The sequence below is a fragment of the Erpetoichthys calabaricus genome, chromosome 8, assembly GCF_900747795.2.
Source record: "Erpetoichthys calabaricus chromosome 8, fErpCal1.3, whole genome shotgun sequence".
NCBI lineage: Eukaryota > Metazoa > Chordata > Cladistia > Polypteriformes > Polypteridae > Erpetoichthys > Erpetoichthys calabaricus.
The window spans coordinates 89,332,543-89,357,789 of NC_041401.2; the positions used below are offsets into that span (position 1 = coordinate 89,332,543).

Consider the following 25,247-nt stretch of genomic DNA (forward strand, 5'->3'; position numbering starts at 1 on the left):
CTGAAATATACAGTACATTGCACCAACTTTTTTTTTTATCCTCCACGGTCTTTAAATTAAGGCTACATCCATATTACTACATTTTCATTTTAAAATGGCATTCTTAAGCAAAAATAATCTCTGCCCATACTAGCTTTTTCACATTGTTTACAGATGTATCTCTGCTCACACACAAATATGTTCACCTACACTGGGCAAGCATGCATCGGTGGAAGCAGGAGGATGAAGTGTCCTCTATGTTAGATATTCATTTGTAGCTTACACAAGATGGGACAAACTGCCAAAGTACAACATGAAAAACGGACAAATCACTGTGATGTTTGGATTGACAATGAGCTGGAATAGTTGTTGAAAGCGTCATGTAATGAGCATGAGAAAAAGAGTCTAATTAAAGATTGCATCTTTGCATCAAAAAAAAAAAAAAAGGGCATCTCACATATAAAGGACGGAAAGTAGCCAAGCTGAACAACCTGGGCTATAACCTTCAGACATAAGGTGTGTCAACTGAGCTCTTCTAATTTTACATCACTGCTGTCAAATAACTCACACTTGCTTTACCAAATGAGAAAGTATTAAAACCATGGGGACAGAGCACTCACCTGGAAATTCTTCTGGCATTTCTGTGTCCAACCTCTGTTTTAAGTTAAATGAAAATAAGATGCAATACCAAAATCACTGCAACATGCTTTGCTGTTTGTTCTTAAAAAATCTTTATGTATTTACAGTTATAACAGACAAGCAGAAACAGAAGTCAAAGTTTGTTTTCTATATACAGAATAAATGAAAGTGTCCAACTGTAAAATCTAAAAACAATACAGTCACTATTTACATTTGAACTACTGTATTGGAAAAAAAAACAAAAAATAAAAAAGACTTGAACAAGTTACAACAAGTTTCTTTTACGATACATAACAACACAACAGAGGCTCCATGTCAAATTACATGTAGCATTTTACACATTTAAAATCCAATGAAACACTGCCATTTATGATGTATGTACATGAACTCTATGGTCTTTTATTGTCCTTGATGAATTCTGAATGAAAAAAAAAGAGGGTTACGAAAAAAAAAAAAAAAAAAAAAAAAAAACAACAACAACAAAGAAAAAAAACTAACTGTAGTGCAAAAGTAGCAACAGAGAGTCTGGATATTATAGATTCTTATACATTAAATAAAAAGAATGATCAAGAGTAGATATATGTTTCTGCATATGAAAAACCTTGAGCGCTTTTATATAAAAACTATCCTTACTGGCACAAAATAGAACAAGTCTTCTGATTACAAGTTAAATGGAAACTGCCTTTTTATCTCAACTTAGATCATTTAGAATGATGAGGACAATCAAAGTATCCCTTCTTTCTTCTTAATGCAAATCTAGAACAATTGCTTTTTGCATTAAAAAAAATCAATTGTATAAATTCTATGTGCAATTTGCTCAGTAAATCTGAACAAAACAAAAAGATGTACTTCATTTTCATGCAAACGTGTGAACATTTAAAAACTGTTGTCCCTATACAATGCTTCATAGCTACAGCAAGTCTGCATAATTGCATTGCCCACACTCTTAATGCAGCCTTGCAGGCCAAATTAAGGAACGGAATTGGACCGCAACACTGGCACTTGATGGAGGTTGAGTGAAAGCTTTTCATCCGTGTCTGTCCCCTTTGGAGTGAAGGCGGAAATAATGTCATCTTTTGGTTGCTTGCTGGCAAACTCTGTTATACTGAAGACAAACTGGAGGCATCCTAGTTTAATATAGCTGCCATGATGTAGAAGAGCAGTGCCCTCCCATCCGGCACCACTGCCTCCAATTAGACTGGAGCTGCTGGCCTTGCAATTACAAGGCATTCTGGCAGGGCCCTGAGCACGGCTACTCATCACATCAACAGTCTCTTCGTCGTCTTTCTTGTTTTGTGATTCCTCCTCCTGTTTTTTGCACCTCCCTGCAAAATGTTATACAGAATAATGAAATATGTTTGAATATTGTTGATGAATATTTATATGCAGTTTCTTAATACAGTAGAGTGTTGCTTCATTGAAATTGGAGGTTTTCAATATGAAAGCAGCAATCAAAAGTCATACAACATTTGCAAATTTCATTTTCTTTACAAGAAGTGTAATTACTTTTGCTTAAGAATATTTATCTTTCTCCTTATTTACATGAATCTCAGAAGGTCAACTGATAACTTAATATTTAACAAATCTTAAACGGCTGTCTTATAAGGGAATCATCTTAAACACCTCATCCATGTTTTTGCTTAAAAACTTTCCAAACATTACTTTAGTTAAATATTACTTAAAACTTTTTAGCTATGTCTCCTAAAATGCAAATACATTCCATAATAAACCTGAGGTACTGCAATACTTACAGATGGTTGTTCCTTCCATGAAAAGATCTACACTAACTAAATTTTGAAGATAACATAATCCCAAATCATACCGGAAGGGCAAATGTTCAGATTAAACCTTTAGAGCCGGCTGCCTTTCTAGCCTCAGACTAATTAAGTAATACATAGAGCGTAGAGTCTAACAATATAAATCAGTCCCTATACTACTACTCTGATTATCAAACTGTACCTGTTGATGAATACATTAAATTACAAAAAATAAACAAGAGGACAGAGCTGCAAAAATGTGTAAGCTGTTGTTTTAAGTCTTAAACTAATTCTATTATTTAGAGGTGTTGCAGAAAAAAAGAGCTTACGTATGACACTTTGTACTTTGGAGACGACACTGCTGGATGGGACAGGAGATGTCTTTTCAGAGAAGTCACAAGAATACAAGACATTGTCTACCGTTGTTCCATGTTCACTGTAGTTTAGTAGCTCATAATGTTTGGTGTTCTATGGGTTGAACAGACAGAAAAAAATAATATAAGCAAATATTAATGGTAATGAATTCTTATGAATTAATGCCTTGCTCTAATATTAAAAAACAAATAAGAATTTTTTGGGTTATGAAATACATTTTACAGTTTATGATAAATAAGGTAATAAACATATGAAACAAGCACATACATAGTCATGTGTTTCAAACCTTTATTCTATGTACTGTGTTATACTAAGTATCATCATTTTTGCCATTAACTTGTGACATTTACATTCCCTCTCCCCACTCTTGTGTATGACTTCAAAAGCAAAACTTTATTTTTTTTATTTTTAAATTCTTGTCTGTACATTTCAATTAATTACACAATTATTTTATGGAAAGTTTAGTGACTTATAGTGCCCTCCATAATGTTTGGCACATTGACACATTATTCCTTGATTTACCCCACTGCTCCACAGTTTACAAATCAAACAATCCAGACGTGATTAAAGTGCACCTTGCAGACTCTAATTTCATGGCATTTGCATACATTTCAGTCACACCATATAGAAACTACAATACTTTTTATACATGCCCCCCAGTTTCAGTGCACCATAATATTTGGGACAATTAGTGTCACAGGTGCTTGTGATTACTCAGATGTGTTTCAAAAGCTGCCGAGGCTTGCTTCTACCTGCCATTGTTCAACATAATAACAAGAACTGTGCCAATGAAAGTCAAAGAAGCCATTATGGGGCTGATGAAACAAGAATAAAACCAATAGGAACTGTGGAAAAAAGACGCAGAGGAGGATAGGAGTGCAATTAATCAATGTTAGTTTATTAAAAAAATTAATAAACAGGTGAGTAGGAAGTATGGAGCTTTCTGCTTACAAGTCAGAAAGACTCTCCCTTCTTCAGGCTGCTTATATAGTTTTTTTACCTCTCTGTGCCCTTTTCTAAATTATTTTTACACTTGCTTCATTCAGTGCTTCAGTGTTTCCTCTTTTTGCAAGCTTTTTTTCTATGTCATCACATTTTTATTTTTATTCCTAGACATAAAACAGTCTTTTGCTAATGGTTGCTTTAGGAAATTACAAAACATTCTTTTAATAGTTGTTGTCACCCTGCTTTAAATATTCTTGCTTACACACACATTTATATTAGTCAATTGTTTTTATCAGTATATCAATATCAGTACATTAGTAATTCATATATTGTAGCAGTGTATTATACATTGCAGCTTCCACAAGACATTTTTAAAACTTTAGCATTACCAAAAATTAACAATCTGAAATATCATTAAGAAGAAAGAATGCACGGTTGAGCTTGGTAATAGCAAAGGGATTGGTAGGCCAAGGAAGACCCCCACTACTGATGACAGAAGAATCCTATTTATGGTAAATAAAAAGCCCCAAACACCTGTCCGACAGATCGGAAACAATCTTTAGGCGGCAGATGTGTATATCTCAGAGATCCATAGAAGATTTCATGAGCAGAAATACAGAGGACACACTGCAAGATGCAAACCACTAGTTAGGCACCAAAATGGATGGCCAGATTACAGTTTGCGAAAAAGTACTTTAAAAAGGTGTCAAAACTCTGAAAAAGGTCTTGTGGACAGATAAGACAAAGATGAACTTGTATCAGAGTGATAGCAAGAGCAAGGTGTGGAGATGAAAAGGAACTGCCCAAGATCCAAAGCATTCCACCTCATCTGTTAAAAATGGTGATGGGGGTGTTATGGCTTGGGCATGTATGGCTGCCACAGGTACTAGCACATTTATCTTCATTGATGATGAAATTGCTGGCAGCAGTTGCACAAAGAATTCTGAGGTGTACAGAAACATTTTCTCTGCTCAAGTTCCAGTAAATGCCTCTAAACTCATTCCAAACATACGGCTATGGCAAATAAGGAATTTTTCAAAGCGAAAAAAATTTGAAAATTCTTTAATGGCCATGCCAGTCACCTGATTTACATCCAACTGAGCATGCTTCCATATGCTGTAGGGAAAACCTAAGGGAAGATGCCCCCGAAACAAGCAAGATTGTCATCAGAGAAAATACTCAGAACCTGGTGATGTCACTAAACTGCAGACTTCAAGCAGTCACTGCACGCAAGGAATATGCATCTAAGTGCTAAATACTACTACTTTAATATACCTACCATTGTTCTGTCCCAAATATTATGGTGCCCTGAAATAGGGGTGCCATATATAAAATGTTTTGTCATTTCCACATGGAATGATTAACATGTATGCAAATATCCTTAAATTAAAGTCTGAAATGTGTCCTTTATTCACGTCTGAATTGTATGATTTATAAACTGTGGAGCAGAGGCAAATCAAGAAAAAAAAAATGTGTGTCTTTGCCCCAAACATTATGGAGGGCACTGTAGGTATCAAAGCCTTGTACCACACTTTTAGAAACTAAGCTTGGATGTACTCCAGTTAATGACATGTCTTAGTATGTATTATCATAGAATGCTTAAATAGAGAAATCTTTATATGCAAATTACAAAATGAGATATGAAGTACTGCGGTGGGTTGGCACCCTGCCCAGGATTGTTTCCTGCCTTGTGCCCTGTGTTGGCTGGGATTGGCTCCAGCAGACCCCCGTGACCCTGTGTTCGGATTCAGCGGGTTGGAAAATGGATGGATGGATGGATATGAAGTAAGCAACTGATTGCCACTAACAGCTTCGATTGATTAATTAAGAATTTTTCTGCAATAAACTAATTTATAAATGTACAAGGGATTACTCCAAAACATGTATAGTCGATTGGCAAATAGTTGCAACTCACTCATTCCAATTTAGCATCATCAGAAGATGTGATACTAAAAAGCCTTATATAGCCTACATCTTTGGGATATAGGAGGATACCTAATGTGCACAAAGAAAAGTCATACTGGCTTGTTAATAACATGTAAAAATTTACAGTGACAGGACTGAATAAAATCAAACTCAAGTTGTTGAAAGAGTCCCACCCACCGATTCACTCAATAAAACAGTAACTCTCAAACTTAATGACTGCAGAGAAATTTTAAAAACTGCAGAAAACTCGGGATCAGCAATGTACATTTCATATGTTTCATATGGGCGGAAACAATTTATCCATGTTTCCAATATGTGAAGGTTTCTGTACATAACCATTCAAAATATTCAGTTTTATCAACATTCTCTGGCTATTTCTCAAAGAAAGTAGTCATTATCTGAATGGAAATACTGTGGCAACTAATACACTTCTGTTGCCAATTAGCCCTTTTCACAATTGTGTATTTTTTCTTATAGAAGGCACAGTGAAAGGGTAAACACTCTTCTGGTTCGCCAAAGTAGGGAAGAAATGAGTATGCCTGTGTTTAGACTGTAAACAAAAACATTCGTCTCAGAGTTTGAATAGTTTTTCAACTGATAAAATACAGAAAACTGATTCAAGCAATCAGAAGAGATGAAGGTCTATGTTTTGTTATATGCTAAGTATGTATATTCCCTCAGCAGAGGAAAATGTTAGAAGCTTTTGCCAAAAGAATTGTTTCTGTCCTTTCTGAAATTAAATGTGAGGTTGAAATAAGAACCTGTGCTAGCTTCTTCCTTGAAAGTCACTTTAGAGCAGTATCAATGAGAAAGAAAAATACTTTGTGATTTAAGACAAGCATATTAAATGAGCTTGGTGTCTTGGATTGTAACTCCCTTTACTTTTGGTTCCTAATTTTTGCCTATGTACTTTATGAGATTGTGCATATTTGCTCCTATAGCAAATGAAAAAATCTTGGGAAACTCTATATTCGTTCTCCCTGTGGATTAGGATTTGAATGATATATATCTGCAAGTGTTGCACTCCAATACATGGGTCACTTACTTCTTTGTGTGGATTGTAATAGGTGAGTGCATGTGTGTTATTATCTCCTTAACGTTACATTTTTTCTCAAAACAACATGCAAAAAGCGTTGCATTTTTGCTGCTTGAAAAATGTTATTGTGATCAATTTTCATCAATTTTTTCAGAGGTTTATCCATGCTACCCACTCCCAGACACAGGATTAAAGAAAATATCACTGCAAAAAAATTGATTTGGTCCAATGATTTCAACAGGAATACAGATCTCTACTCTGCATTGTATAAGAAAATCCCTAATAGAAAAGAGGAGAATGAGTGCTGTACATTTAAAACCCACCACCCAATGCTTAAACATCAACCAGACTCATAAGCTTAAAACATGAACTAACAGCAAAAGCCTTTCTGTCATGCTAGTAGATATTTCAGAATCACTGTGGTTCATGGTACAATTAAATCTGCCAATTGTGAGGTGCTGCAATTTGATATTAACTACCATATTCCATGTAAACATCTACATGATTCTAATTTTTTATAGAAAACTTTTACCAAATTGTTGAGATTTTAACATCCCTAGTTAAAAGTAAACAAATTTCTGAATAACTATTACAGTATAGTTTAATATGAAAGAGTTAAGACTTTAACAATGGCAAAGGTGTCCATAGCAACGACTTCAGATAAAAACTAAATACCTAAAACTGTAAATATTTTTGTTCTAAGACTTTATTTAATATAGTAATATAATTTTTTTTTTTTTTGCCCCTCCTTTAACCGTCACCTTATCGTGGTGGAGGGGTTTGCGTGTCCCAATGATCCTAGGAGCTCTGTTGTCCGGGGCTTTATGCCCCTGGTAGGGCCACCCAAGGCAAACTGGTCCTAGGTGAGGGATGAGACAAAGAGCGGTTAAACAAACCTCCTATGAAGAAAAACCATTTTGGACGGCGTTTTCCCTTGCCCGGACGCGGGTCACCGGGGCCCCACTCTGGAGCCAGGCCTGGAGGTGGGGCTCGATGGCGAGCGCCTGGTGGCCGGGCCTGCACCCATGGGGCTCGGCCGGGCACAGCCCGAAGAGGCAACGTGGGTCCCCCTTCCCATGGGCTCACCACCTATGGGAGGGGCCAAGGAGGTCGGGTGCAGTGTGAGTTGGGTGGTGGCCGAAGGCGGGGACCTTGGCGGTCCGATCCTCGGCTACAGAAACTGGCTCTTGGGACGTGGAATGTCACCTCTCTGAAGGGGAAGGAGCCTGAGCTAGTGCGCGAAGTTGAGAGGTTCCGGCTAGATATAGTCGGGCTCACCTCGACGCACAGCTTGGACTCTGGAACCAATCTCCTTGAGAGGGGCTGGACTCTCTACCACTCTGGAGTTGCCCCCGGTGAGAGGCGCCGAGCAGGTGTGGGTATACTTATTGCCCCCCAACTTGGAGCCTGTACATTGGGGTTTACCCCGGTGGACGAGAGGGTAGTCTCCCTTCGCCTTCGGGTGGGGGGACGGGTCCTAACTGTTGTTTGTGCGTATGCACCGAACAGCAGTTCGGAGTACCCACCCTTTTGGGAGTCCCTGGAGGGGGTGCTAGAGGGCATACCTTCTGGGGACTCCCTCGTTCTGCTGGGAGACTTCAATGCTCACGTGGGCAATGACAGTGAGACCTGGAAGGGCGTGATTGGGAGGAATGGCCCCCCTGATCTGAACCCGAGCGGTGTTTTGTTATTGGACTTCTGTGCTCGTCACGGATTGTCCATAACGAACACCATGTTCAAGCATAGGGGTGTTCATATGTGCACTTGGCACCAGGACACCCTAGGCCTCAGTTCGATGATCGACTTTGTGGTCGTGTCGTCGGACTTGCGGCCACATGTCTTGGACACTCAGGTGAAGAGAGGGGCGGAGCTGTCAACTGATCACCACCTGGTGGTGAGTTGGCTTCGATGGTGGGGGAGGATGCCGGTCAGGCGTGGTAGGCCCAAACGTGTTGTGAGGGTCTGCTGGGAACGTCTGGCAGAGCCCCCTGTCAGAAGTAGCTTCAACTCCCACCTCCGGCAGAACTTCGACCACATCCCGAGGGAGGTGGGGGACACTGAGTCCGAATGGGCCATGTTCCGTGCCTCTATTGTTGAGGCAGCTGACCGGAGCTGTGGCCGTAAGGTGGTCGGTGCCTGTCGTGGCGGCAATCCCCGAACCCGCTGGTGGACACCGGTGGTGAAGGATGCCGTCAAGCTGAAGAAGGAGTCCTACAGGACCCTTTTGTCCTGTGGGACCCCGGAGGCAGCTGATAGGTACCGGCAGGCCAAGCGGAATGCGGCTTTGGTGGTTGCTGAGGCAAAAACTCGGGCGTGGGAGGAGTTTGGGGAGGCCATGGAGAATGACTTTCGGACGGCTTCGAGGAGATTCTGGTCCACCATCCGGCGTCTCAGGAAGGGGAAGCAGTGCAGTGTCAACACTGTATATGGTGGGGATGGTGCGCTGCTGACCTCGACTCGGGACGTTGTGGGTCGGTGGGGGGAATACTTCGAAGACCTCCTCAATCCCATTAACATGCCTTCCAATGAGGAAGCAGAGCCTGGGGACTCAGAGGTGGGCTCCCCCATCTCTGGGACTGAGGTCACCGAGGTGGTCAAAAAACTCCTTGGTGGCAGGGCCCCGGGGGTGGATGAGATACGCCCGGAGTTCCTCAAGGCTCTGGATGTTGTAGGACTGTCTTGGCTGCCACGCCTCTGCAACATCGCATGGACATCAGGGACAGTGCCTCTGGATTGGCAGACCGGGGTGGTGGTCCCCCTCTTTAAGAAGGGGGATCGGAGGGTGTGTTCCAACTACAGAGGGATCACACTCCTCAGCCTCCCTGGAAAAGTCTATTCAGGGGTCCTGGAGAGGAGGGTCCGTCGGATAGTCGAGCCTCGGATTCAGGAGGAACAGTGTGGTTTTCGTCCTGGTCGCGGAACAGTGGACCAGCTCTATACCCTTAGCAGGGTCCTGGAGGGTGCATGGGAGTTTGCCCAACCAGTCTACATGTGTTTTGTGGACTTAGAAAAGGCATTCGACCGTGTCCCTCGGGGAATCCTGTGGGGGGTACTCCGAGAGTATGGGGTACCGGCCCCCCTGATAAGGGCTGTTCAGTCCCTGTACGATCAGTGCCAGAGCTTGGTCCGCATTGCCGGCAGTAAGTCGAACCCGTTTCCAGTGAGAGTTGGACTCCGCCAGGGCTGCCCTTTGTCACCGATTCTGTTCATAACTTTTATGGACAGAATTTCTAGGCGCAGCCAGGGTGTTGAGGGGGTCCGGTTTGGTGGACTCAGGATTGGGTCACTGCTTTTTGCAGATGATGTTGTCCTGTTTGCTTCATCAGGCCGTGATCTTCAGCTCTCTCTGGATCGGTTCGCAGCCGAGTGTGAAGCGGCTGGGATGAGAATCAGCACCTCCAAATCCGAGACCATGGTCCTCAACCGGAAAAGGGTGGAGTGCCCTCTCAGGGTTGGTAGCGAGATCCTGCCCCAAGTGGAGGAGTTCAAGTATCTCGGGGTCTTGTTCACGAGTGAGGGAAGAATGGAGCGTGAGATCGACAGGCGGATCGGTGCGGCATCCGCAGTAATGAGGGCGTTGCATCGGTCTGTCGTGGTGAAAAAGGAGCTGAGCCGCAAGGCGAAGCTCTCAATTTACCAGTCGATCTATGTTCCTACCCTCACCTATGGTCATGAGCTACGGGTAGTGACCGAAAGAACGAGATCGCGAATACAAGCGGCTGAAATGAGTTTCCTCCGCAGGGTGTCTGGGCTTTCCCTTAAAGATAGGGTGAGAAGCTCAGTCATCCGGGAGGGGCTCAGAGTAGAGCCGCTGCTCCACCGCATCGAGAGGAGTCAGATGAGGTGGCTCGGGCATCTGATCAGGATGCCTCCTGGACGCCTCCCTGGTGAGGTGTTCCAGGCACGTCCAACCGGGAGGAGGCCCCGGGGAAGACCCAGGACACGCTGGAGGGACTATGTCTCTCGACTGGCCTGGGAACGCCTTGGGATTCTCCCGGAAGAGCTAGAAGAAGTGGCCGGGGAGAGGGAAGTCTGGGCATCTCTGCTCAAGCTGCTGCCCCCGCGACCCGACCTCGGATAAGCGGGAGACAATGGATGGATGGATAATTTTTTGGCCCCAGAAATTGTTTGGCTTTAAGATCATATTAGGTACTATTAACATATTTCAAATTGCTTCGAATTCAAAGTGCACACTTTTTGTTATTCATTAGTAATGGCTATGCTCAGTGCATTAACACCACCTTTTACTTATTTAGCCAATCAACTTATAAAACAATTTACTACTGCTGAGTTGTGGGGAACCAGCACCTGTTGTGTCAGTAATAGACAAAGCATGAAATAACCTCTGCGTCAGTCCATCACAAGTAAAACAAGTATATGTTAAATACATACACCCTATAAGACAGAGTCTAGTGTGAACAATTAATAATAAAGACAAAGCATTTGAAAATAACATTTTTAAAATGTATATGCAATTTTGCCCGTTTCTGTCATCACAACCTCAGCTCTTATCTTGGTTTCTTGCATAAAAGAAATCAGGAAAATCTCCTTTTACTGCTAGAACAATATAAGGCAGAGAATAGTTTTAATTTTTTGCCCCATCATTATATAGAAAGGTGCAAAATTATCATGATAATTAATTCTATTTACATGATGTCTAATGAAGACTGCTTTTGCAAGGTTTTGGATAAAATATTCCAAAACACAAAAATAAAGGTAACCGTACAAATGCTAAACAATGACAATGTCTGTAACTAGTAGTTTACTATATGCTTCACTTAAAGGGCAGAATTACACTTTATTTACAGAGATATGAAAATGAAATCTGGATACATCTATAAATTTTGGCCATGCTTTCTAAAATTACTCGCATATAAACTGTCTGTCTGATCTTATGAGTGCACAGTTTATGGCATTGTTCATACCTCTGCTGCCTTGTACTCCCAGTCTGTGACTAAAAATTCCAAAGTGGAGTGCAGAATGTTTAAAATATTAGTAAGAAAATGTATGAATTTGGATAATTGTTTAATTTTGAAAAGTTGAAATAAATAAGTGACGTTACAAGTAAATCTTCAGATGCGAGGGTGAAGAGTGTATTTCTGGAGTGTCATTCGCACTTAAATGACACTACTTCATCCTCTATTGGTCTACATGTAGAACTGCAAATGTAGGTTTGTTGCCATGACAGGTGCTTAGAAAGTTTACCAGTTTTGCCAAAGGGCAATGATCATTAAGTTTAATGCCGATGAAGCTGACAATGCAAGTTTAAGGTGAACAAAAATGGCCAAAAAAAGTGTTAAGGATATGAAAACCATATTTCAGTAAGATTAAACGTTATAGCAGCCAAATCAAATCACAGATCAGCTTAGAAAATGATCTCTTTCATGCATTTTGCGCTCTGTGTCTGATGAAACATGAGCTAGTTAAATGGAATACTTCTTGCATTACACTACATGAAACACAGTCAAGATTAAAATAAAGTTCTTTATATTTGCAGTATAAACAGAAGTGTAAATATATTGATTTTGCACTATACCCCAAGAAAATAAGTCAAAGGTTAATTTTTATAATGGAACACTAAAATTTATGTGAAAGACTGTCTTTTTACACCTGAAGCTCATATGCACATGTTGTGTATCGCAAGGACTGAGACAGAATAAAGCTAACCCATCAGGAATACAAGGAAATAGGTCCACTCACCTCATCAAAAAATATGCAGGCATGCTTTCCTGACACAAAGTTACAGTGACCATAATTGGTAAGGCACACATCCATGTCAGCACCTGTTTATAAAGAAAAAAAAAGAAAAAAAAATGGCAAGAGAGGGATTAAATCTAAATTTAACTCTGTGCTTTAAACATTCGAGGGCAATGTAATACTAAAGGTGCTCCCAGATTGTTACTGTACTGTAGACTTACCAGTTCCTATGTACAGAGTCCTATAACACATGTTCACTGCTCCTCCTTTGCCCATAAGTGGATAAAATATCGCTCGTGTTTGCACTTCCTTATTTTGTGCTAAACAGAGAGAGAGAGAAAAAAAAAAACAGATTTTAATCCTTATTTTTGGAAGGTTTTAAATCAGGTCAAATACAAACCTCATCCATCACTTAACACTTTATTTGCCTCTTTGCTGTTAGGAGTGTGCAACTGGCTTGAAAAGACTGATATCAAGCTATTTAAAATGTATACATTTTCACATTATCATTAGACGGAATCACTTGTGAAGAAATGTTTCCCTTCAGCACTGATATCCCACACTGAATAATAACACAAGATATGGCACCCTTCAGGACTCAGTGGCATTTAGAACATTGGATATTTGTGACGAGAACAGTTTATTTAGTCCAACAACCTCATTAATTTATTCATCTAGATTCTCCAAAATAACACCATTTCAATTCCAAAATGACATGAAGTCAATGCCATTTGCATGCGAGTCTGCAATTCTCTTCAGTGGTTTTATTTGGATACAATTAACATAGGAAATGCTGCAACTTACTCCCTTTTATCATTATATAGTAACAGTGATCTGATGAAATAGGTATTTGTATGTTTTTTTAATTTCAGATTGACTGGGAAATTTCTGTTTATATGTTTAATCCTATAGTTTATATTATGCACTGTACAAGTACTAAGGCATTTAAAATACACAAGCTCTTACCTTCAGCATTTAATACTGGTGCATTGCACTGATTGACGGGAGGATTAGGACCTTTGGCAGCAAAAAGCTGCTGGATTCTCTGCCATGCCAAGAGCTTGACAAACTTCTCATCCAGCTTACTCAATTCAATTTCTTAAACAAACACACAATAACATATACTTATAAATTCACTCATACACAAGCAGTATTTAAATCACACTCTGAAAAACAAAATGTTTAGAGGTGCAGGATTTGAGTAAAAACGTCAATTTTCACTAATTGAATGTTAAAAATACAAAACAGCTGCACAAAAGGTTCCTTGACAAATACTAATGTGTATTTAAAAGGATATAAAAACGAACTTTTCTAATCATTTGTGACTTAAAAAAATAATTTCTCACCTCCATTCCCCTCTATGAGAGCTTTAATGGAGTTGGTGATATCAGCCACCGCTGAGGAGCTTGTAGAGAAAAGGGATGATAGTGCTGTGCCACTGCTTGATGACATGGTGCCAGGACTAAGTTTACCATCTGTGAAGGAACACACATAGTTCATGACAGTAACTAACTTATCCATTTTGAAATCTTTCAATCCAGAAATTGTAAGAAAATTAAATATGAGAACAGGTAAGAAGTCAAATTAAAGAACTCTACAGATTCAAAGAATGGAGCAAGCCCAGGATGTTTTACAATTGTGGAAGATTGTGGGTTCGCTTCCCGGTTCCTCCCTGTGTGGATAAGGATGAGGTCTCCAGGACTCTATACAAATACAAATCTTATTATGGGATATATCATTTACTGTTAAATTCTACTCTGTACTTCTAAAATTTATATATTTTTTTTTTATTTCTTACTATATTGAGAAATTGTTCTGTGTACTGTACTGTATTGTATTGTATTGACCCCCTTCTTTTGACACCCACTGCACGCCCAATCTACCTGGAAAGGGGTCTCTCTTTGAACTGCCTTTCCCAAGGTTTCTTCCATTTTTCCCTACTAGGTTTTTTTTGGGAGTTTTTCCTTGTCTTCTTAGAGAGTCAAGGCTGGGGGGCTGTCAAGAGGCAGGGCCTGTTAAAGCCCATTGCGGCACTTCCTGTGTGATTTTGGGCTATACAAAAATAAACTGTATTGTATTGTATTGTATAGCGCTTTGAGTACTGAGAAAAGCGCTATATAAATGTAATGAATTATTATTATTATTATTACCCTAAAATGTTCATGAGGGTGTTATAAAGTACACTCTATAGATGCAAAAAATTAAATACAAAACACCAAGTGAAGGAATATTTTCAGCCTAGTATAAAATTAATACAAGATATTCTAGTATCTCGATTACAAAAGATTTAAAGGAAACAAAAACATTATTTACAATGTGAGATATAAAATACAATTTTCCTTAGAATTACATGCACATTTCTTGAAAGCTAGCATGTAATGTTGTAGGAAGCTAACACAAATCTTATAACTGAATGCCTAGAGCAGGCACTAGGTAATGAAGAGTTTTCCACCAGAACAGGCAGTGTTTGAAATGATGTAGGTGTAGGGGAATGGATGTGTAGTGTAAATGGGGCAATACTTTTGGTAAAATGCAGCTCTTCTAGAAATTCTACAGGCTCAAATTTTCCCAATGTTCATGATTTGGTTGGCAAAAGGGTGGTTTATACTGTATGTATGCACTGACTGGGATGGGATTTTATTAGAGTGGTACTACTTTTGTTTAATGGAAGTTTTTGTTAATTTTTATTTGTTAAAATATAAAAGAATTTATTGCCAAAAAACAGTTTTATAATGGTATTGTTTTTTTCGCTCTGTCAACAGGACCAGTAATGTCAAGCTTTTACATTTACCAGCATTATATCATGAATTCTGTAGATTATATTCCATTGCTATCTATGGTGTTTAACTGTTCCGTTTGTCTGGTCTACTCACTGTCAAGTTTGTCTTTACCTTGTACTACTCTACTCATTGTCACAACACCACAACAGGAAACTCAGACTCCAGAGTAAAGCAATATTTGAGCTAGTTTCAAACTACAACATCAGCATAAGCTACAGATGCAAAGTATACTTTGAACCATCTGTTTGTTCCTTTCTTTACACTTTCAACTTCCTTAACATTTAAGTATGTTTAGCAGTCTCCTTATCCTTAGGTTTGTTTCAGAAATTTTCTGGTTAAACAAATAATTAAATTAATAAAAAAAATTTCTGATTCACTTCTGTAATTGTGAACCAGTTTTGGGCCGGTCTTTCAATTCTTTATGCAGCTGAAATTTTTGCACCTTTCCACATAGCTATTAGGATTCTGTTGTGACAGTCTTCTCTGAACAGTTCATTAGAAAGTTTTACTCTTGTGCTGTTGAGGTTCAGCTCAGCGAAAAGGCATTCGGTATAATTTTGTATTCCAATATTTTACAAAAATATAGGAAGAATACCCAAATATTCAATAAAGTTTATTCTTAAAATAATCCCACTGAGCTCATAAGTGAGAACAACATTCTGAAACCTGTTTAATTCAATTCATGGTTAAATGGATTTGTAATAGTCTTGGTTTTCTATTATAGACTGTAAAAGAGCTATTTACAAAGTAATATTAATAGTCATTGCGTCTATACTTGTGCCTGAAAAATCACAGCACTAGTTGAATTAATTGTACTTAATGAATCTCATATACTATTCTTTATTCCAGTCTACAGCCTTTAATATGACTGAAAAGTTGGATTGTCAGATTGACAACTACAAAAACATTAAAGAATTAAAAACTAAAATTTTGAAGTAACTTTCTAACTTTGAACAGTGTGTCATTAACAGGACTCCACCAATTTTACCTGCCAAATTACTGCTTGATTATATAAAACTGTCCCCAAGCGTTAGCTGATATAATCAGTTATGAAATACCTTGTACAAGAAAGTCCACACATCATGTATTCAAAAGATCTGTTTTCCTAACTTGTGAACCTGCACAAGAGTGCTAAAATCTGAATATCAGTAGTGTATTTCTAACTTATAAATTCTCTTGAAAGTTGAACGTTTTTCTCTTTGTGGTGATAGAAGGAGCAGCAGCTTTGATGTACCAAGTAGGGAATCCATTCCTGGACAGCTTTATCCATTCCCAGGAATTTGGGAATCCCGCATTTCATTCCCTGGGATGACACAGTGCACGGGCATCTCACATGTGAACGGTTTTAGAACGACCGACACTTATTTTTAATAAAACTACTGCAATATATTGACACAAATAAAAGACTAACCTTATCTACAAGCAGTTCATGCCGTCATATAAGTACATGTATCTTTAGTTGCGGCAATAAGAGCGTAGAAAGCGCAACGTATCCAGTGTGCGGTCGTCCAGGCAAGAGTGCACCTTCGCGCAGAAGTACGCCAGCCACTGAGAAAGCACGCTCTGCCTCCACTGAAGTAGGCGGCACAATCATCAGATACTGATACACTTGTTCTAAACAATACCCGCGCTTGCCGTTGCTCTGAAACACTGCCATTTCAGCTTTTACTGATGCATCCAGTTTCTTGTCATCATTCTGTGATGGCAAGTTTCTTGGCACAGATAATGCGGATGCAACAGACTGACGCATTGCAATTTCAAGTTGCTGTTCAAAGCTGTTGTCTGATGAAGTGCAAGCTGTAGCAATGGCGCAACCTTAATTATTTTCAACTATAACTCTGCTATTTCTTGATCGATTTTTACACGCTATATATGCGAGCTTGGCCGTTCCCGTTTTCCCGGGAATTACAGCAAATCCCCAAGTACCAAGTTGAAGAGACAATTACTTTACTGTGAGTGTGATCTTAATTATCAAAGTCAAGCAAAGGACAGTAACCCACTACACTCCTGCACAATCTCCAATCATTACCACCTGACTGAAAATCAGCTATTAAACACAGGGATATTACCATAATTATACCACAGGCACAAGTTGTCTCATTTATAAAGCTCCTATATGGTAGCTCTGAAGCCAGTATTTTTTACGTTTACAATAATATATTTGTCTACATTCACCTGACAAAATCTTTGTTAAAACTCAAGCTAATTTAGTTCTGCTTGGCTAAATAAAAACAACTTTACTGATTTATCATCTAATGACATTGTCATCTTTACAAATATTGTTTGCTACATGTACAATGAACAGTCAAAGCCACGCTGCCAATCCTGAGAAAGACTTCTTGCATAATATTACCTATTCTAAACTGTCTCAATATAGAAACCTATACAAAAAGGTACATAAAAGTGGAAAATTAAAGATAAAACACTATATAATTTGTCATATTTGACATGCATATCTTTGTATCAATTTAACAATGGTTATGTTTCTGCATGGAAGTTTTAATATTCTGTTAATTGCCATGATTTCAAATACTACAGAATACTGCTGAGATTTACCAATGCTTAGGCAAACAGATTTACTTACATTAATTAAGTATTGATTTCAGACCTAGAATATGCTTATACATGTCCTAAAATGAAAATATTTTGGATTGTGGTATAAACATTTAAACAATCAAAGTTAATATATTTTATTATACGGAACAAACCTGCAGGTGGTGTGGGTGAACTCAACCGTCGTGAAGACACTGGCAAGAATTCTGAAACTGCTGCCTTTGTTCCTCCTGCATTTTTGCTTGTGGGTATATTTGTCTGAATTCCAGAGAAGTTAGTACCTAAAAGGTTGCTACTGCTGCTGGTGACTATGGTGGAGTCCATGTTGGCACAGGAGTTGGCTGAAGAGGCAGGCACACTTGTGGCAGTGAGAGGTGCTTTCTGAGAACATGGACTACAGCCTAATGCATTCTCTGTCTTTACAGAAGATACAGACACATGGTTCTGAATACCACAGGCCACAGAAGGAGGTGTCTGGGGACTTAGCCACGTAGGACTAGTGTCTCCAACAAGTCTTTGCTGAATTTCAGTCTGTCGACAACCATCAACTGAAGTGCTGCATAAATGTGTACCATTTGCTTTAGCCACAGGGTCCACAGGTCCATTAGTTGTTCCACAAGCATTTGACCGACAAGGCTTTTCAAGACAGCAATTGTTACCACAACCTTCTACAGAGACTGCAAAGTTCTGAGCAGACATCCCTGAGGAGCTCACTGGTATGCTACAAGATTTTGAACATGACATTGGCTCTGTTGTCCTGTTTGCTGCCAAAAATGAGCTACCAATTGAGCCATCTCCTGAAAGGCAAGGCTTAATATCTAGCTTTTCCTGCTGTTCTGAATTCCAATACGATGATGGCATCTGTTTAACAGATAAATGTCTCAAAATGCTACACTGAAGTGCAATAACACTGCGGAGCCACTGCAAGGGAAGAGAGAGAAAATATAACTCATGAACATCTAATACAGTCTACTCCATTCAAAATTTCATAAGTGAAGTACAGCAACTGTAACTGCCCTTTGATGTCAATACTTGTTACTCAGCATATATCAAACCCTTACATTTATAGAATCTACATACTGACAAAGTATTTTCATCTTTTGGGGGGGGGGGGGGGGGGGGGTTGGTTTGTGTTTAGTGGGGTGTTTTTTTGAGTTATCCATTACTTGGTTCAGAACCATTTTGGTACTGAAGTCCGAAAGCTGGAATCGATACCGCAATCAACATTTTAGTACCATATTAATATTCCACAGTAAAATATATATACATACACACACAAACTGGAAACTTTGCTAAAACCCACCTAACCAACTTCCCTAATCCTTCACCTATAATCTTTAGGCAACATCTCTGGATTATATTAAAAAATAATCCCTTGCCCTCTTAATCTTTGTGAAAGGGATCAATGCAATTAACATTTCAGAGAGAGGGTTAAATTTAGTCATTTATTAAATACATTCTAGTTCACTATGCATTAAGCATGGACTAATTTAGCTAAATTGTTCGTATCACTCATCTAAAATTGTGTAAAATGTACCAAGAGCAAAATCCAACCTGTGAGTGAAGTTACCAAGCATCTGTCTTTTAGATTCACACACTCTGGACAAAAATATCTGTATACCCTTTGGATTTAAAATAAGTGATGTTCTAGATCATCTCAAACTATAAAAATATCAAATTCAATTACAAGGTTTTGTTGATATTTTTTACAACTAAACAAGAACACAATAATAGAATTCTAAAGTAAATATGTTAGACCTCTGCTCTACATAAACAATCATTTTATATGGGCTCTTGCTGGGTGGGGGTTGAATGCTGATTTTAATAGGGTGCCTTTTGAATATACTATTGTACTTGCTATGTTATACACTATTATGTTGTGAACTTTATTATAATTCAATTCTTAAAATAAAAAAAACAAAAAAAAACAAGATTTGGTTAAAATGTAATTGGTGCAACTGTTGACTTTAAGATTAAAATTTTACTACCATGCTCTGCAACACTATTTATATACAGTGCATCCACAAAATATTCACAGCGCATCACTTTTTCCACATTTTGTTATGTTACAGCCTTATTCCAAAATGGATTAAATTCATTTTTTTCCTCAGAATTCTACACACAACACCCCATAATGACAATGTGAAAAAAAGTTTACTTGAGGTTTTTGCAAATTTATTAAAAATAAAAAAACTGAGAAATCACATGTACATAAGTATTCACAGCCTTTGCTCAATACTTTGTCGATGCACCTTTGGCAGCAATTACAGCCTCAAGTCTTTTTGAATATGATGCCACAAGCTTGGCACACCTATCCTTGGCCAGTTTCGCCCATTCCTCTTTGCAGCACCTCTCAAGCTCCATCAGGTTGGATGGGAAGCGTCGATGCACAGCCATTTTAAGATCTCTCCAGAGATGTTCAATTGGATTCAAGTCTGGGCTCTGCCTGGGCCACTCAAGGACATTCACAGAGTTGTCCTGAAGCCACTCCTTTGATATCTTGGCTGTGTGCTTAGGTTCATTGTCCTGCTGAAAGATGAACCGTCGTCCCAGTCTGAGGTCAAGAGCGCTCTGGAGCAGGTTTTCATCCAGGATGTCTCTGTACATTGCTGCAGTCATCTTTCCCTATATCCTGACTAGTCTCCCAGTCCCTGCCGCTGAAAGACATCCCCACAGCATGATGCTGCCACCACCATGCTTCACTGTAGGGATGGTGCCAGATTTCCTCCAAACGTGACACCTGGCATTCACACCAAAGAGTTCAATCTTTGTCTCAGAGAATTTTCCTTCTCATGGTCTGAGAGTCCTTCAGGTGCCTTTTAGCAAACTCCAGGCTGGCTGCCATGTGCCTTTTACTAAGGAGTGGCTAAGGAGTCTGGCCACTCTACCACACAGGCCTGATTGGTAGATTGCGGCAGAGATGGTTGTCCTTCTGGAAGGTTCTCCTCTCTCCACAGAGGACCTCTGGAGCTCTGACAGAGTGACCATCGGGTTCTTGGTCACCTCCCTGACTAAGGCCCTTCTCCCCCGATCACTCAGTTTAGATGGCCGGCCAGCTCTAGGAAGAGTCCTGGTGGTTTCGAACTTCTTCCACTTAAGGATGATGGAGGCCACTGTGCTCATTGGGATCTTCAAAGCAGCAGAAATTTTTCTGTAACCTTGCCCAGATTTGTGCCTCGAGACAATTCTGTCTCGGAGGTCTACAGACAATTCCTTTGACTTCATGCTTGGTTTGTGCTCTGACATAAATTGTCAACTGTGGGACCTTATATAGACAGGTGTGTGCCTTTCCAACTCATGTCCAATCAACTGTATTTACCACAGGTGGACTCCAATTAAGCTGCAGAAACATCTCAAGGATGATCGGGGAAACAGGATGCACCTCAGCTCAATTTTGAGCTTCATGGCAAAGGCTGAATACTTATGTACATGTGCTTTCTCAATTTTTTTATTTTTAATAAATTTGCAAAAACCTCAAGTAAACTTTTTTCACATTGTCATTATGGGGTGTTGTGTGTAGAATTCTGAGGAAAAAAATGAATTTAATCCATTTTGGAATAAGGCTGTAACATAACAAAATGTGGAAAAAGTGATGCGCTGTGAATACTTTCCGGATGCACTGTAAATAAATCACAGAGGAGTACCAGCTAAGTGAAATGGGCATTGTTTTGATAACAGCGTGCATTTAGGAGCCTCTGTTCACCGGATATACTAGACCTTGTCTCACTCTTTCTTTGTGCTCCTTGTTGCCTTTGTTCATCGGAAACGACAACCCTCTTGTGGACACCAGATGATTACATCCGGGCACAGATGCCTGGCACTTTGTTGTTTTATAAATGTTTATTTGCAGAAATTGGAAGTTTCTCTCAACATGGACTTCTGAATTCACTGCTTCTTTGATAATTATTTAATCTAAAAAGCACCTCATATTTAAGAAACATTACATGAAAGACTGAGAAACAGCTTGAATGAATGTCATTTGTCTGAAGATATATGTATTCATGTTTAAAAAACATATGATGCAAGAGACTAACAGAATACAAACATTACCTCTCAAAGTGACAGTCAAAACAGTGCCCAAAGAATGTTCTACCAAGGGAGTTATTTATTTTATTATGCTATACCTCATGCTGCTCTGCCTCGCTGGTTAAGTGCTGGGAAGGAGAAAGTTGCTTTTGCGACCCATCTGGAACTCCATTACAAATCAGCTCACCATGACGGATACCAGCTGGTGCCAGAAGACATGGGGGATACTGGTACTGATATTTTATTGCATCTGGAACCTGGAAAACAAACAAGTTTCAGGAATTTTTATAGTTTGTTAATGCTGCAAACCAAAATGTGAATCAGGGTTATGGAACTTCATGAAAACAGATACAATGGAAGATTCAAATGAATGTTCTGTTACATTTCAAGATAAACAAGCAGAGGCTTTTTATGGTTGGTCAGTAACACTTTTTACCTTCAGAACTTTCTTTTTAAGTAATGCTGCTGCTCTCCGGTTAGGGGGGTACTTTCTATGAATCTTATTGAGAAAATCCACTTTAATGGCATGCTGGGAAACCCTTTCTTGGAATCGATCAAAAATCTGACACCGGTTGCTAAGGGTCATATTCTTTTGGTTCAGCTGCGAAAAGGAGGACAAAAAAAATTGGGTTTAGACCTACCTATAAATCTCCAAGAAGTAAAACCCATTTAAAATATTAAATTTGATCCAAGTTTATTAGCACATTACATATTTTCACATTACATATAAAGTAAATGTTGCTGGCAGCTACAGTAAAATCTACATAATTAAATTGAGACAGGCAAGAAAACTGGTAATATTTTAGGGAATATACATTTTAAGACAAACTTGCAAAAAGTTTTTACCTCAGTCTCCAGACAGTCAAAGAAATAACATGATCTAACAGAAAGCAAGTCTTATGGTAATCATAGGAGAAAAACATGATCTGTGACTTTTACTTACATTGCAAACTTGAGAGTAAACGTCTTGGACATGCTGTATCTCAAATGTGTGTGAATTTTAGTGGAAATATTAAAACAAACAATCAAATCAGTGCAACAGTGGTGCTGAGATAAACACAGGCACCCTGAACAGGAGAAGTGAGTTAGAAATAAATGGATGGATTCAAAGTTAACCTGGATATTTAATTAGGTGAAGTTTGTCTTTAACATTATAAGTAACTAAAAGCTAATTGCTAAATTGTATTTAATAAGCAAGAGGCATACAGTTGCAATGGCAAGCTAATCACAGACATTTTCCTGACAAGGTCTGTACCACATTTGTCTTAGTATAAATAAACTACAACATACAAAGGACACTTTCATGTTTTCTGCAATTAAACCAACATAATGTGCTCTGTTAATCCTGACAGGCACACTGTTTACTCTGCCTTGGAGTAGGACATGAGTGAGTATTAAGTACCCTAAGTTCTTGTCTATAAGCCGCAGCTTATCTAAGGAAAAAAGTTGTGAAAATGAAAAAATAGAATATCGGCTTATACACAAAATCAATTTATTAAAAAAAGTTATACATTTTTAAAATTTAATTTTTATTAATCAAAGCCATCAAATTCTTCATCAGATTCAGTATTAAAGAGATCAAACATCTCGTTAAAAGATTCTGGAATTTCAGATTCAATTTGATCTTCGGATTCTTCTTCAGATTCTTCTTCACTATCAGTGGCACGAGATATCACAGTTGTTAGCACTTCGGTTGGATATTCGCGGCTTTAAATCCATTTTTAATGCAATCCGCGGTTACTTCACTCCAACATTCGTTGATCCATTGACATACTTCAGCATAAGAGGCCCTTTTGATTGATCCAGACTTAGTGAATGAATGGTAACCATCCTTCTCACGCATTTTGATTTTAAAAGATTTATTAACGCTTAGATCCAGTGGCTGTAATTTAGATGTCAGTCCTCCAGGAACAACAGCCAATTGTGAATACTTTTTCACCTTTTCTTTGACTTCTTCTGTGATGTGAGGTCGAGCCGAATCGTATATTAAAACTGATTTCTGGCAAAAAAATGAATTCTTGCGTTTACGCCAAATGTTTTCTAACCAATAGCTGACCATATCCGCGTCAACCCATCCCTTTTCGTTTGCTGTGACAACAACTCCTTTAGGGAAGACATCTTTAGGAATAGTTTTTCGTTTGAAAATCACTAAAGGTTTGCATTTTCCACCATCGGCTGTAGCACACAAGACAACAGTAAAATTGCACTTTTCATTGCCAGTGGTAGTGATTCTGACATCAGTTGATCCCTTTGTCTCAATTGTGAAACCACTGGGCATATCGAAACTGATGGAGACCTCATCCATATTCCCGATGTGTTCGAAATTGACTCCATTGATCGCATTTTTGACAAAAACCCCAAAGACAGCCATTTTCTCTTCCCAATCCTGTGGTAACTTCTGTCCAATAGATGTAATGGCTCTTACAGATAAGTTGTGTCTTTTCATGAACAGAAAACACCAACATTTGCTGCCTTTGAAGTCATTGATTTTTAAATGTTTTGCCAATTCTTTCGCTTTCAAACGAATTCCAGTGGTCGACACTCTTCTATTTTCATTGCGTCTGGAGATAATCCATGTCTTCAATTGTGACTCCAATTCCGGCCAAAACTCTTTTCGGGACCGACGGCAGCGCTTCTTCGGATGCATTGCTTTTATAACAGGCTTTTGTTTTTTCCATCGCCGGATGTTTGACTCGTCTGTTCCGAACTCTTTAGCCGCCGCCGCATTGCCATACTTTTCGGCATAGCTCACCGCTTCAAGTTTTCGATGATTGGGATAAGATTTTCGAGTCTTCTTTACATTATCCATTTTAACAAATTTCACAAAACAAAAATGTAACAAAATCACAATTTAAATGACCGCTACGCGCGCATGTTGACTCAGCGACGCCCAGAGCAGAAAGAACGCGCTCTGGCCGCTCCAACCGCGCCATGCGGGGAGTGAGAGAGACGCCAATATCTCACACTCTCTCCCCCCTTAAAGAAATTAAATGGGTGCGAGTGAGACCACTGACCTCCCTCCCTTCTATTAGTTATAGGTTATAGTACGTTCGGCTTATCCATGAGTCCGGCTTATCTATGATAAGATTTTATTTTAAAAATTCGTATGATTTTTGGTCTCCGGCTTATACACGAGTCCGGCTTATAGACAAGAACCTAGGGTATTAACCACAAAATTCAAAATAGTGATCTCTCTTGACATTGCTTTCTTTCAGCACGCCATTTTAATTCAATTTCACCGGTGAACATAAATACCATGTTACTTTTTCAATGTGCCTTCATCAATAATGATAATTTAATTATTGACACAACTAACTGACAACTTTTATAACTGAAACATATGCAAAAAATTACGAAAAAAAAAAAAACAGCAAAAAAGCCAACAGGAGGTCTAAAGTCTGGGCGTCATTTCATAAAGTAAAGTGAACTGCAGAGGTAGAAATAAACCAAATGCTAGAAAAATGTACAACCCACTTAAACAATGTAAACTTGCACAGTTGCAAATACCACAACAAAGTGAAATTAGAAAGCATT

The 25,247-nt window shown here is 39.0% G+C and overlaps 1 protein-coding gene across 1 annotated transcript in view; it reads right to left on the reverse strand.

Annotated features, from left to right (window-relative positions):
* Positions 1 to 702: 702 nt before the first annotated feature.
* Positions 703 to 25,247, reverse strand: part of phf12b (PHD finger protein 12b) — a 72,949-nt gene continuing 48,404 nt past the window's right edge. Inside the window, exons 7-15 of the mRNA XM_028807073.2 lie at positions 22,150 to 22,314; positions 21,812 to 21,970; positions 17,843 to 18,608; positions 13,701 to 13,829; positions 13,321 to 13,452; positions 12,576 to 12,674; positions 12,358 to 12,440; positions 2,705 to 2,843; positions 703 to 1,943 (exon numbers count right to left, since the gene is read on the reverse strand). Coding sequence (XP_028662906.1) covers positions 1,588 to 1,943; positions 2,705 to 2,843; positions 12,358 to 12,440; positions 12,576 to 12,674; positions 13,321 to 13,452; positions 13,701 to 13,829; positions 17,843 to 18,608; positions 21,812 to 21,970; positions 22,150 to 22,314 — 2,028 coding nt within the window. The 3' untranslated portion in view covers positions 703 to 1,587. The remainder of the gene's footprint in view (positions 1,944 to 2,704; positions 2,844 to 12,357; positions 12,441 to 12,575; positions 12,675 to 13,320; positions 13,453 to 13,700; positions 13,830 to 17,842; positions 18,609 to 21,811; positions 21,971 to 22,149; positions 22,315 to 25,247) is intronic.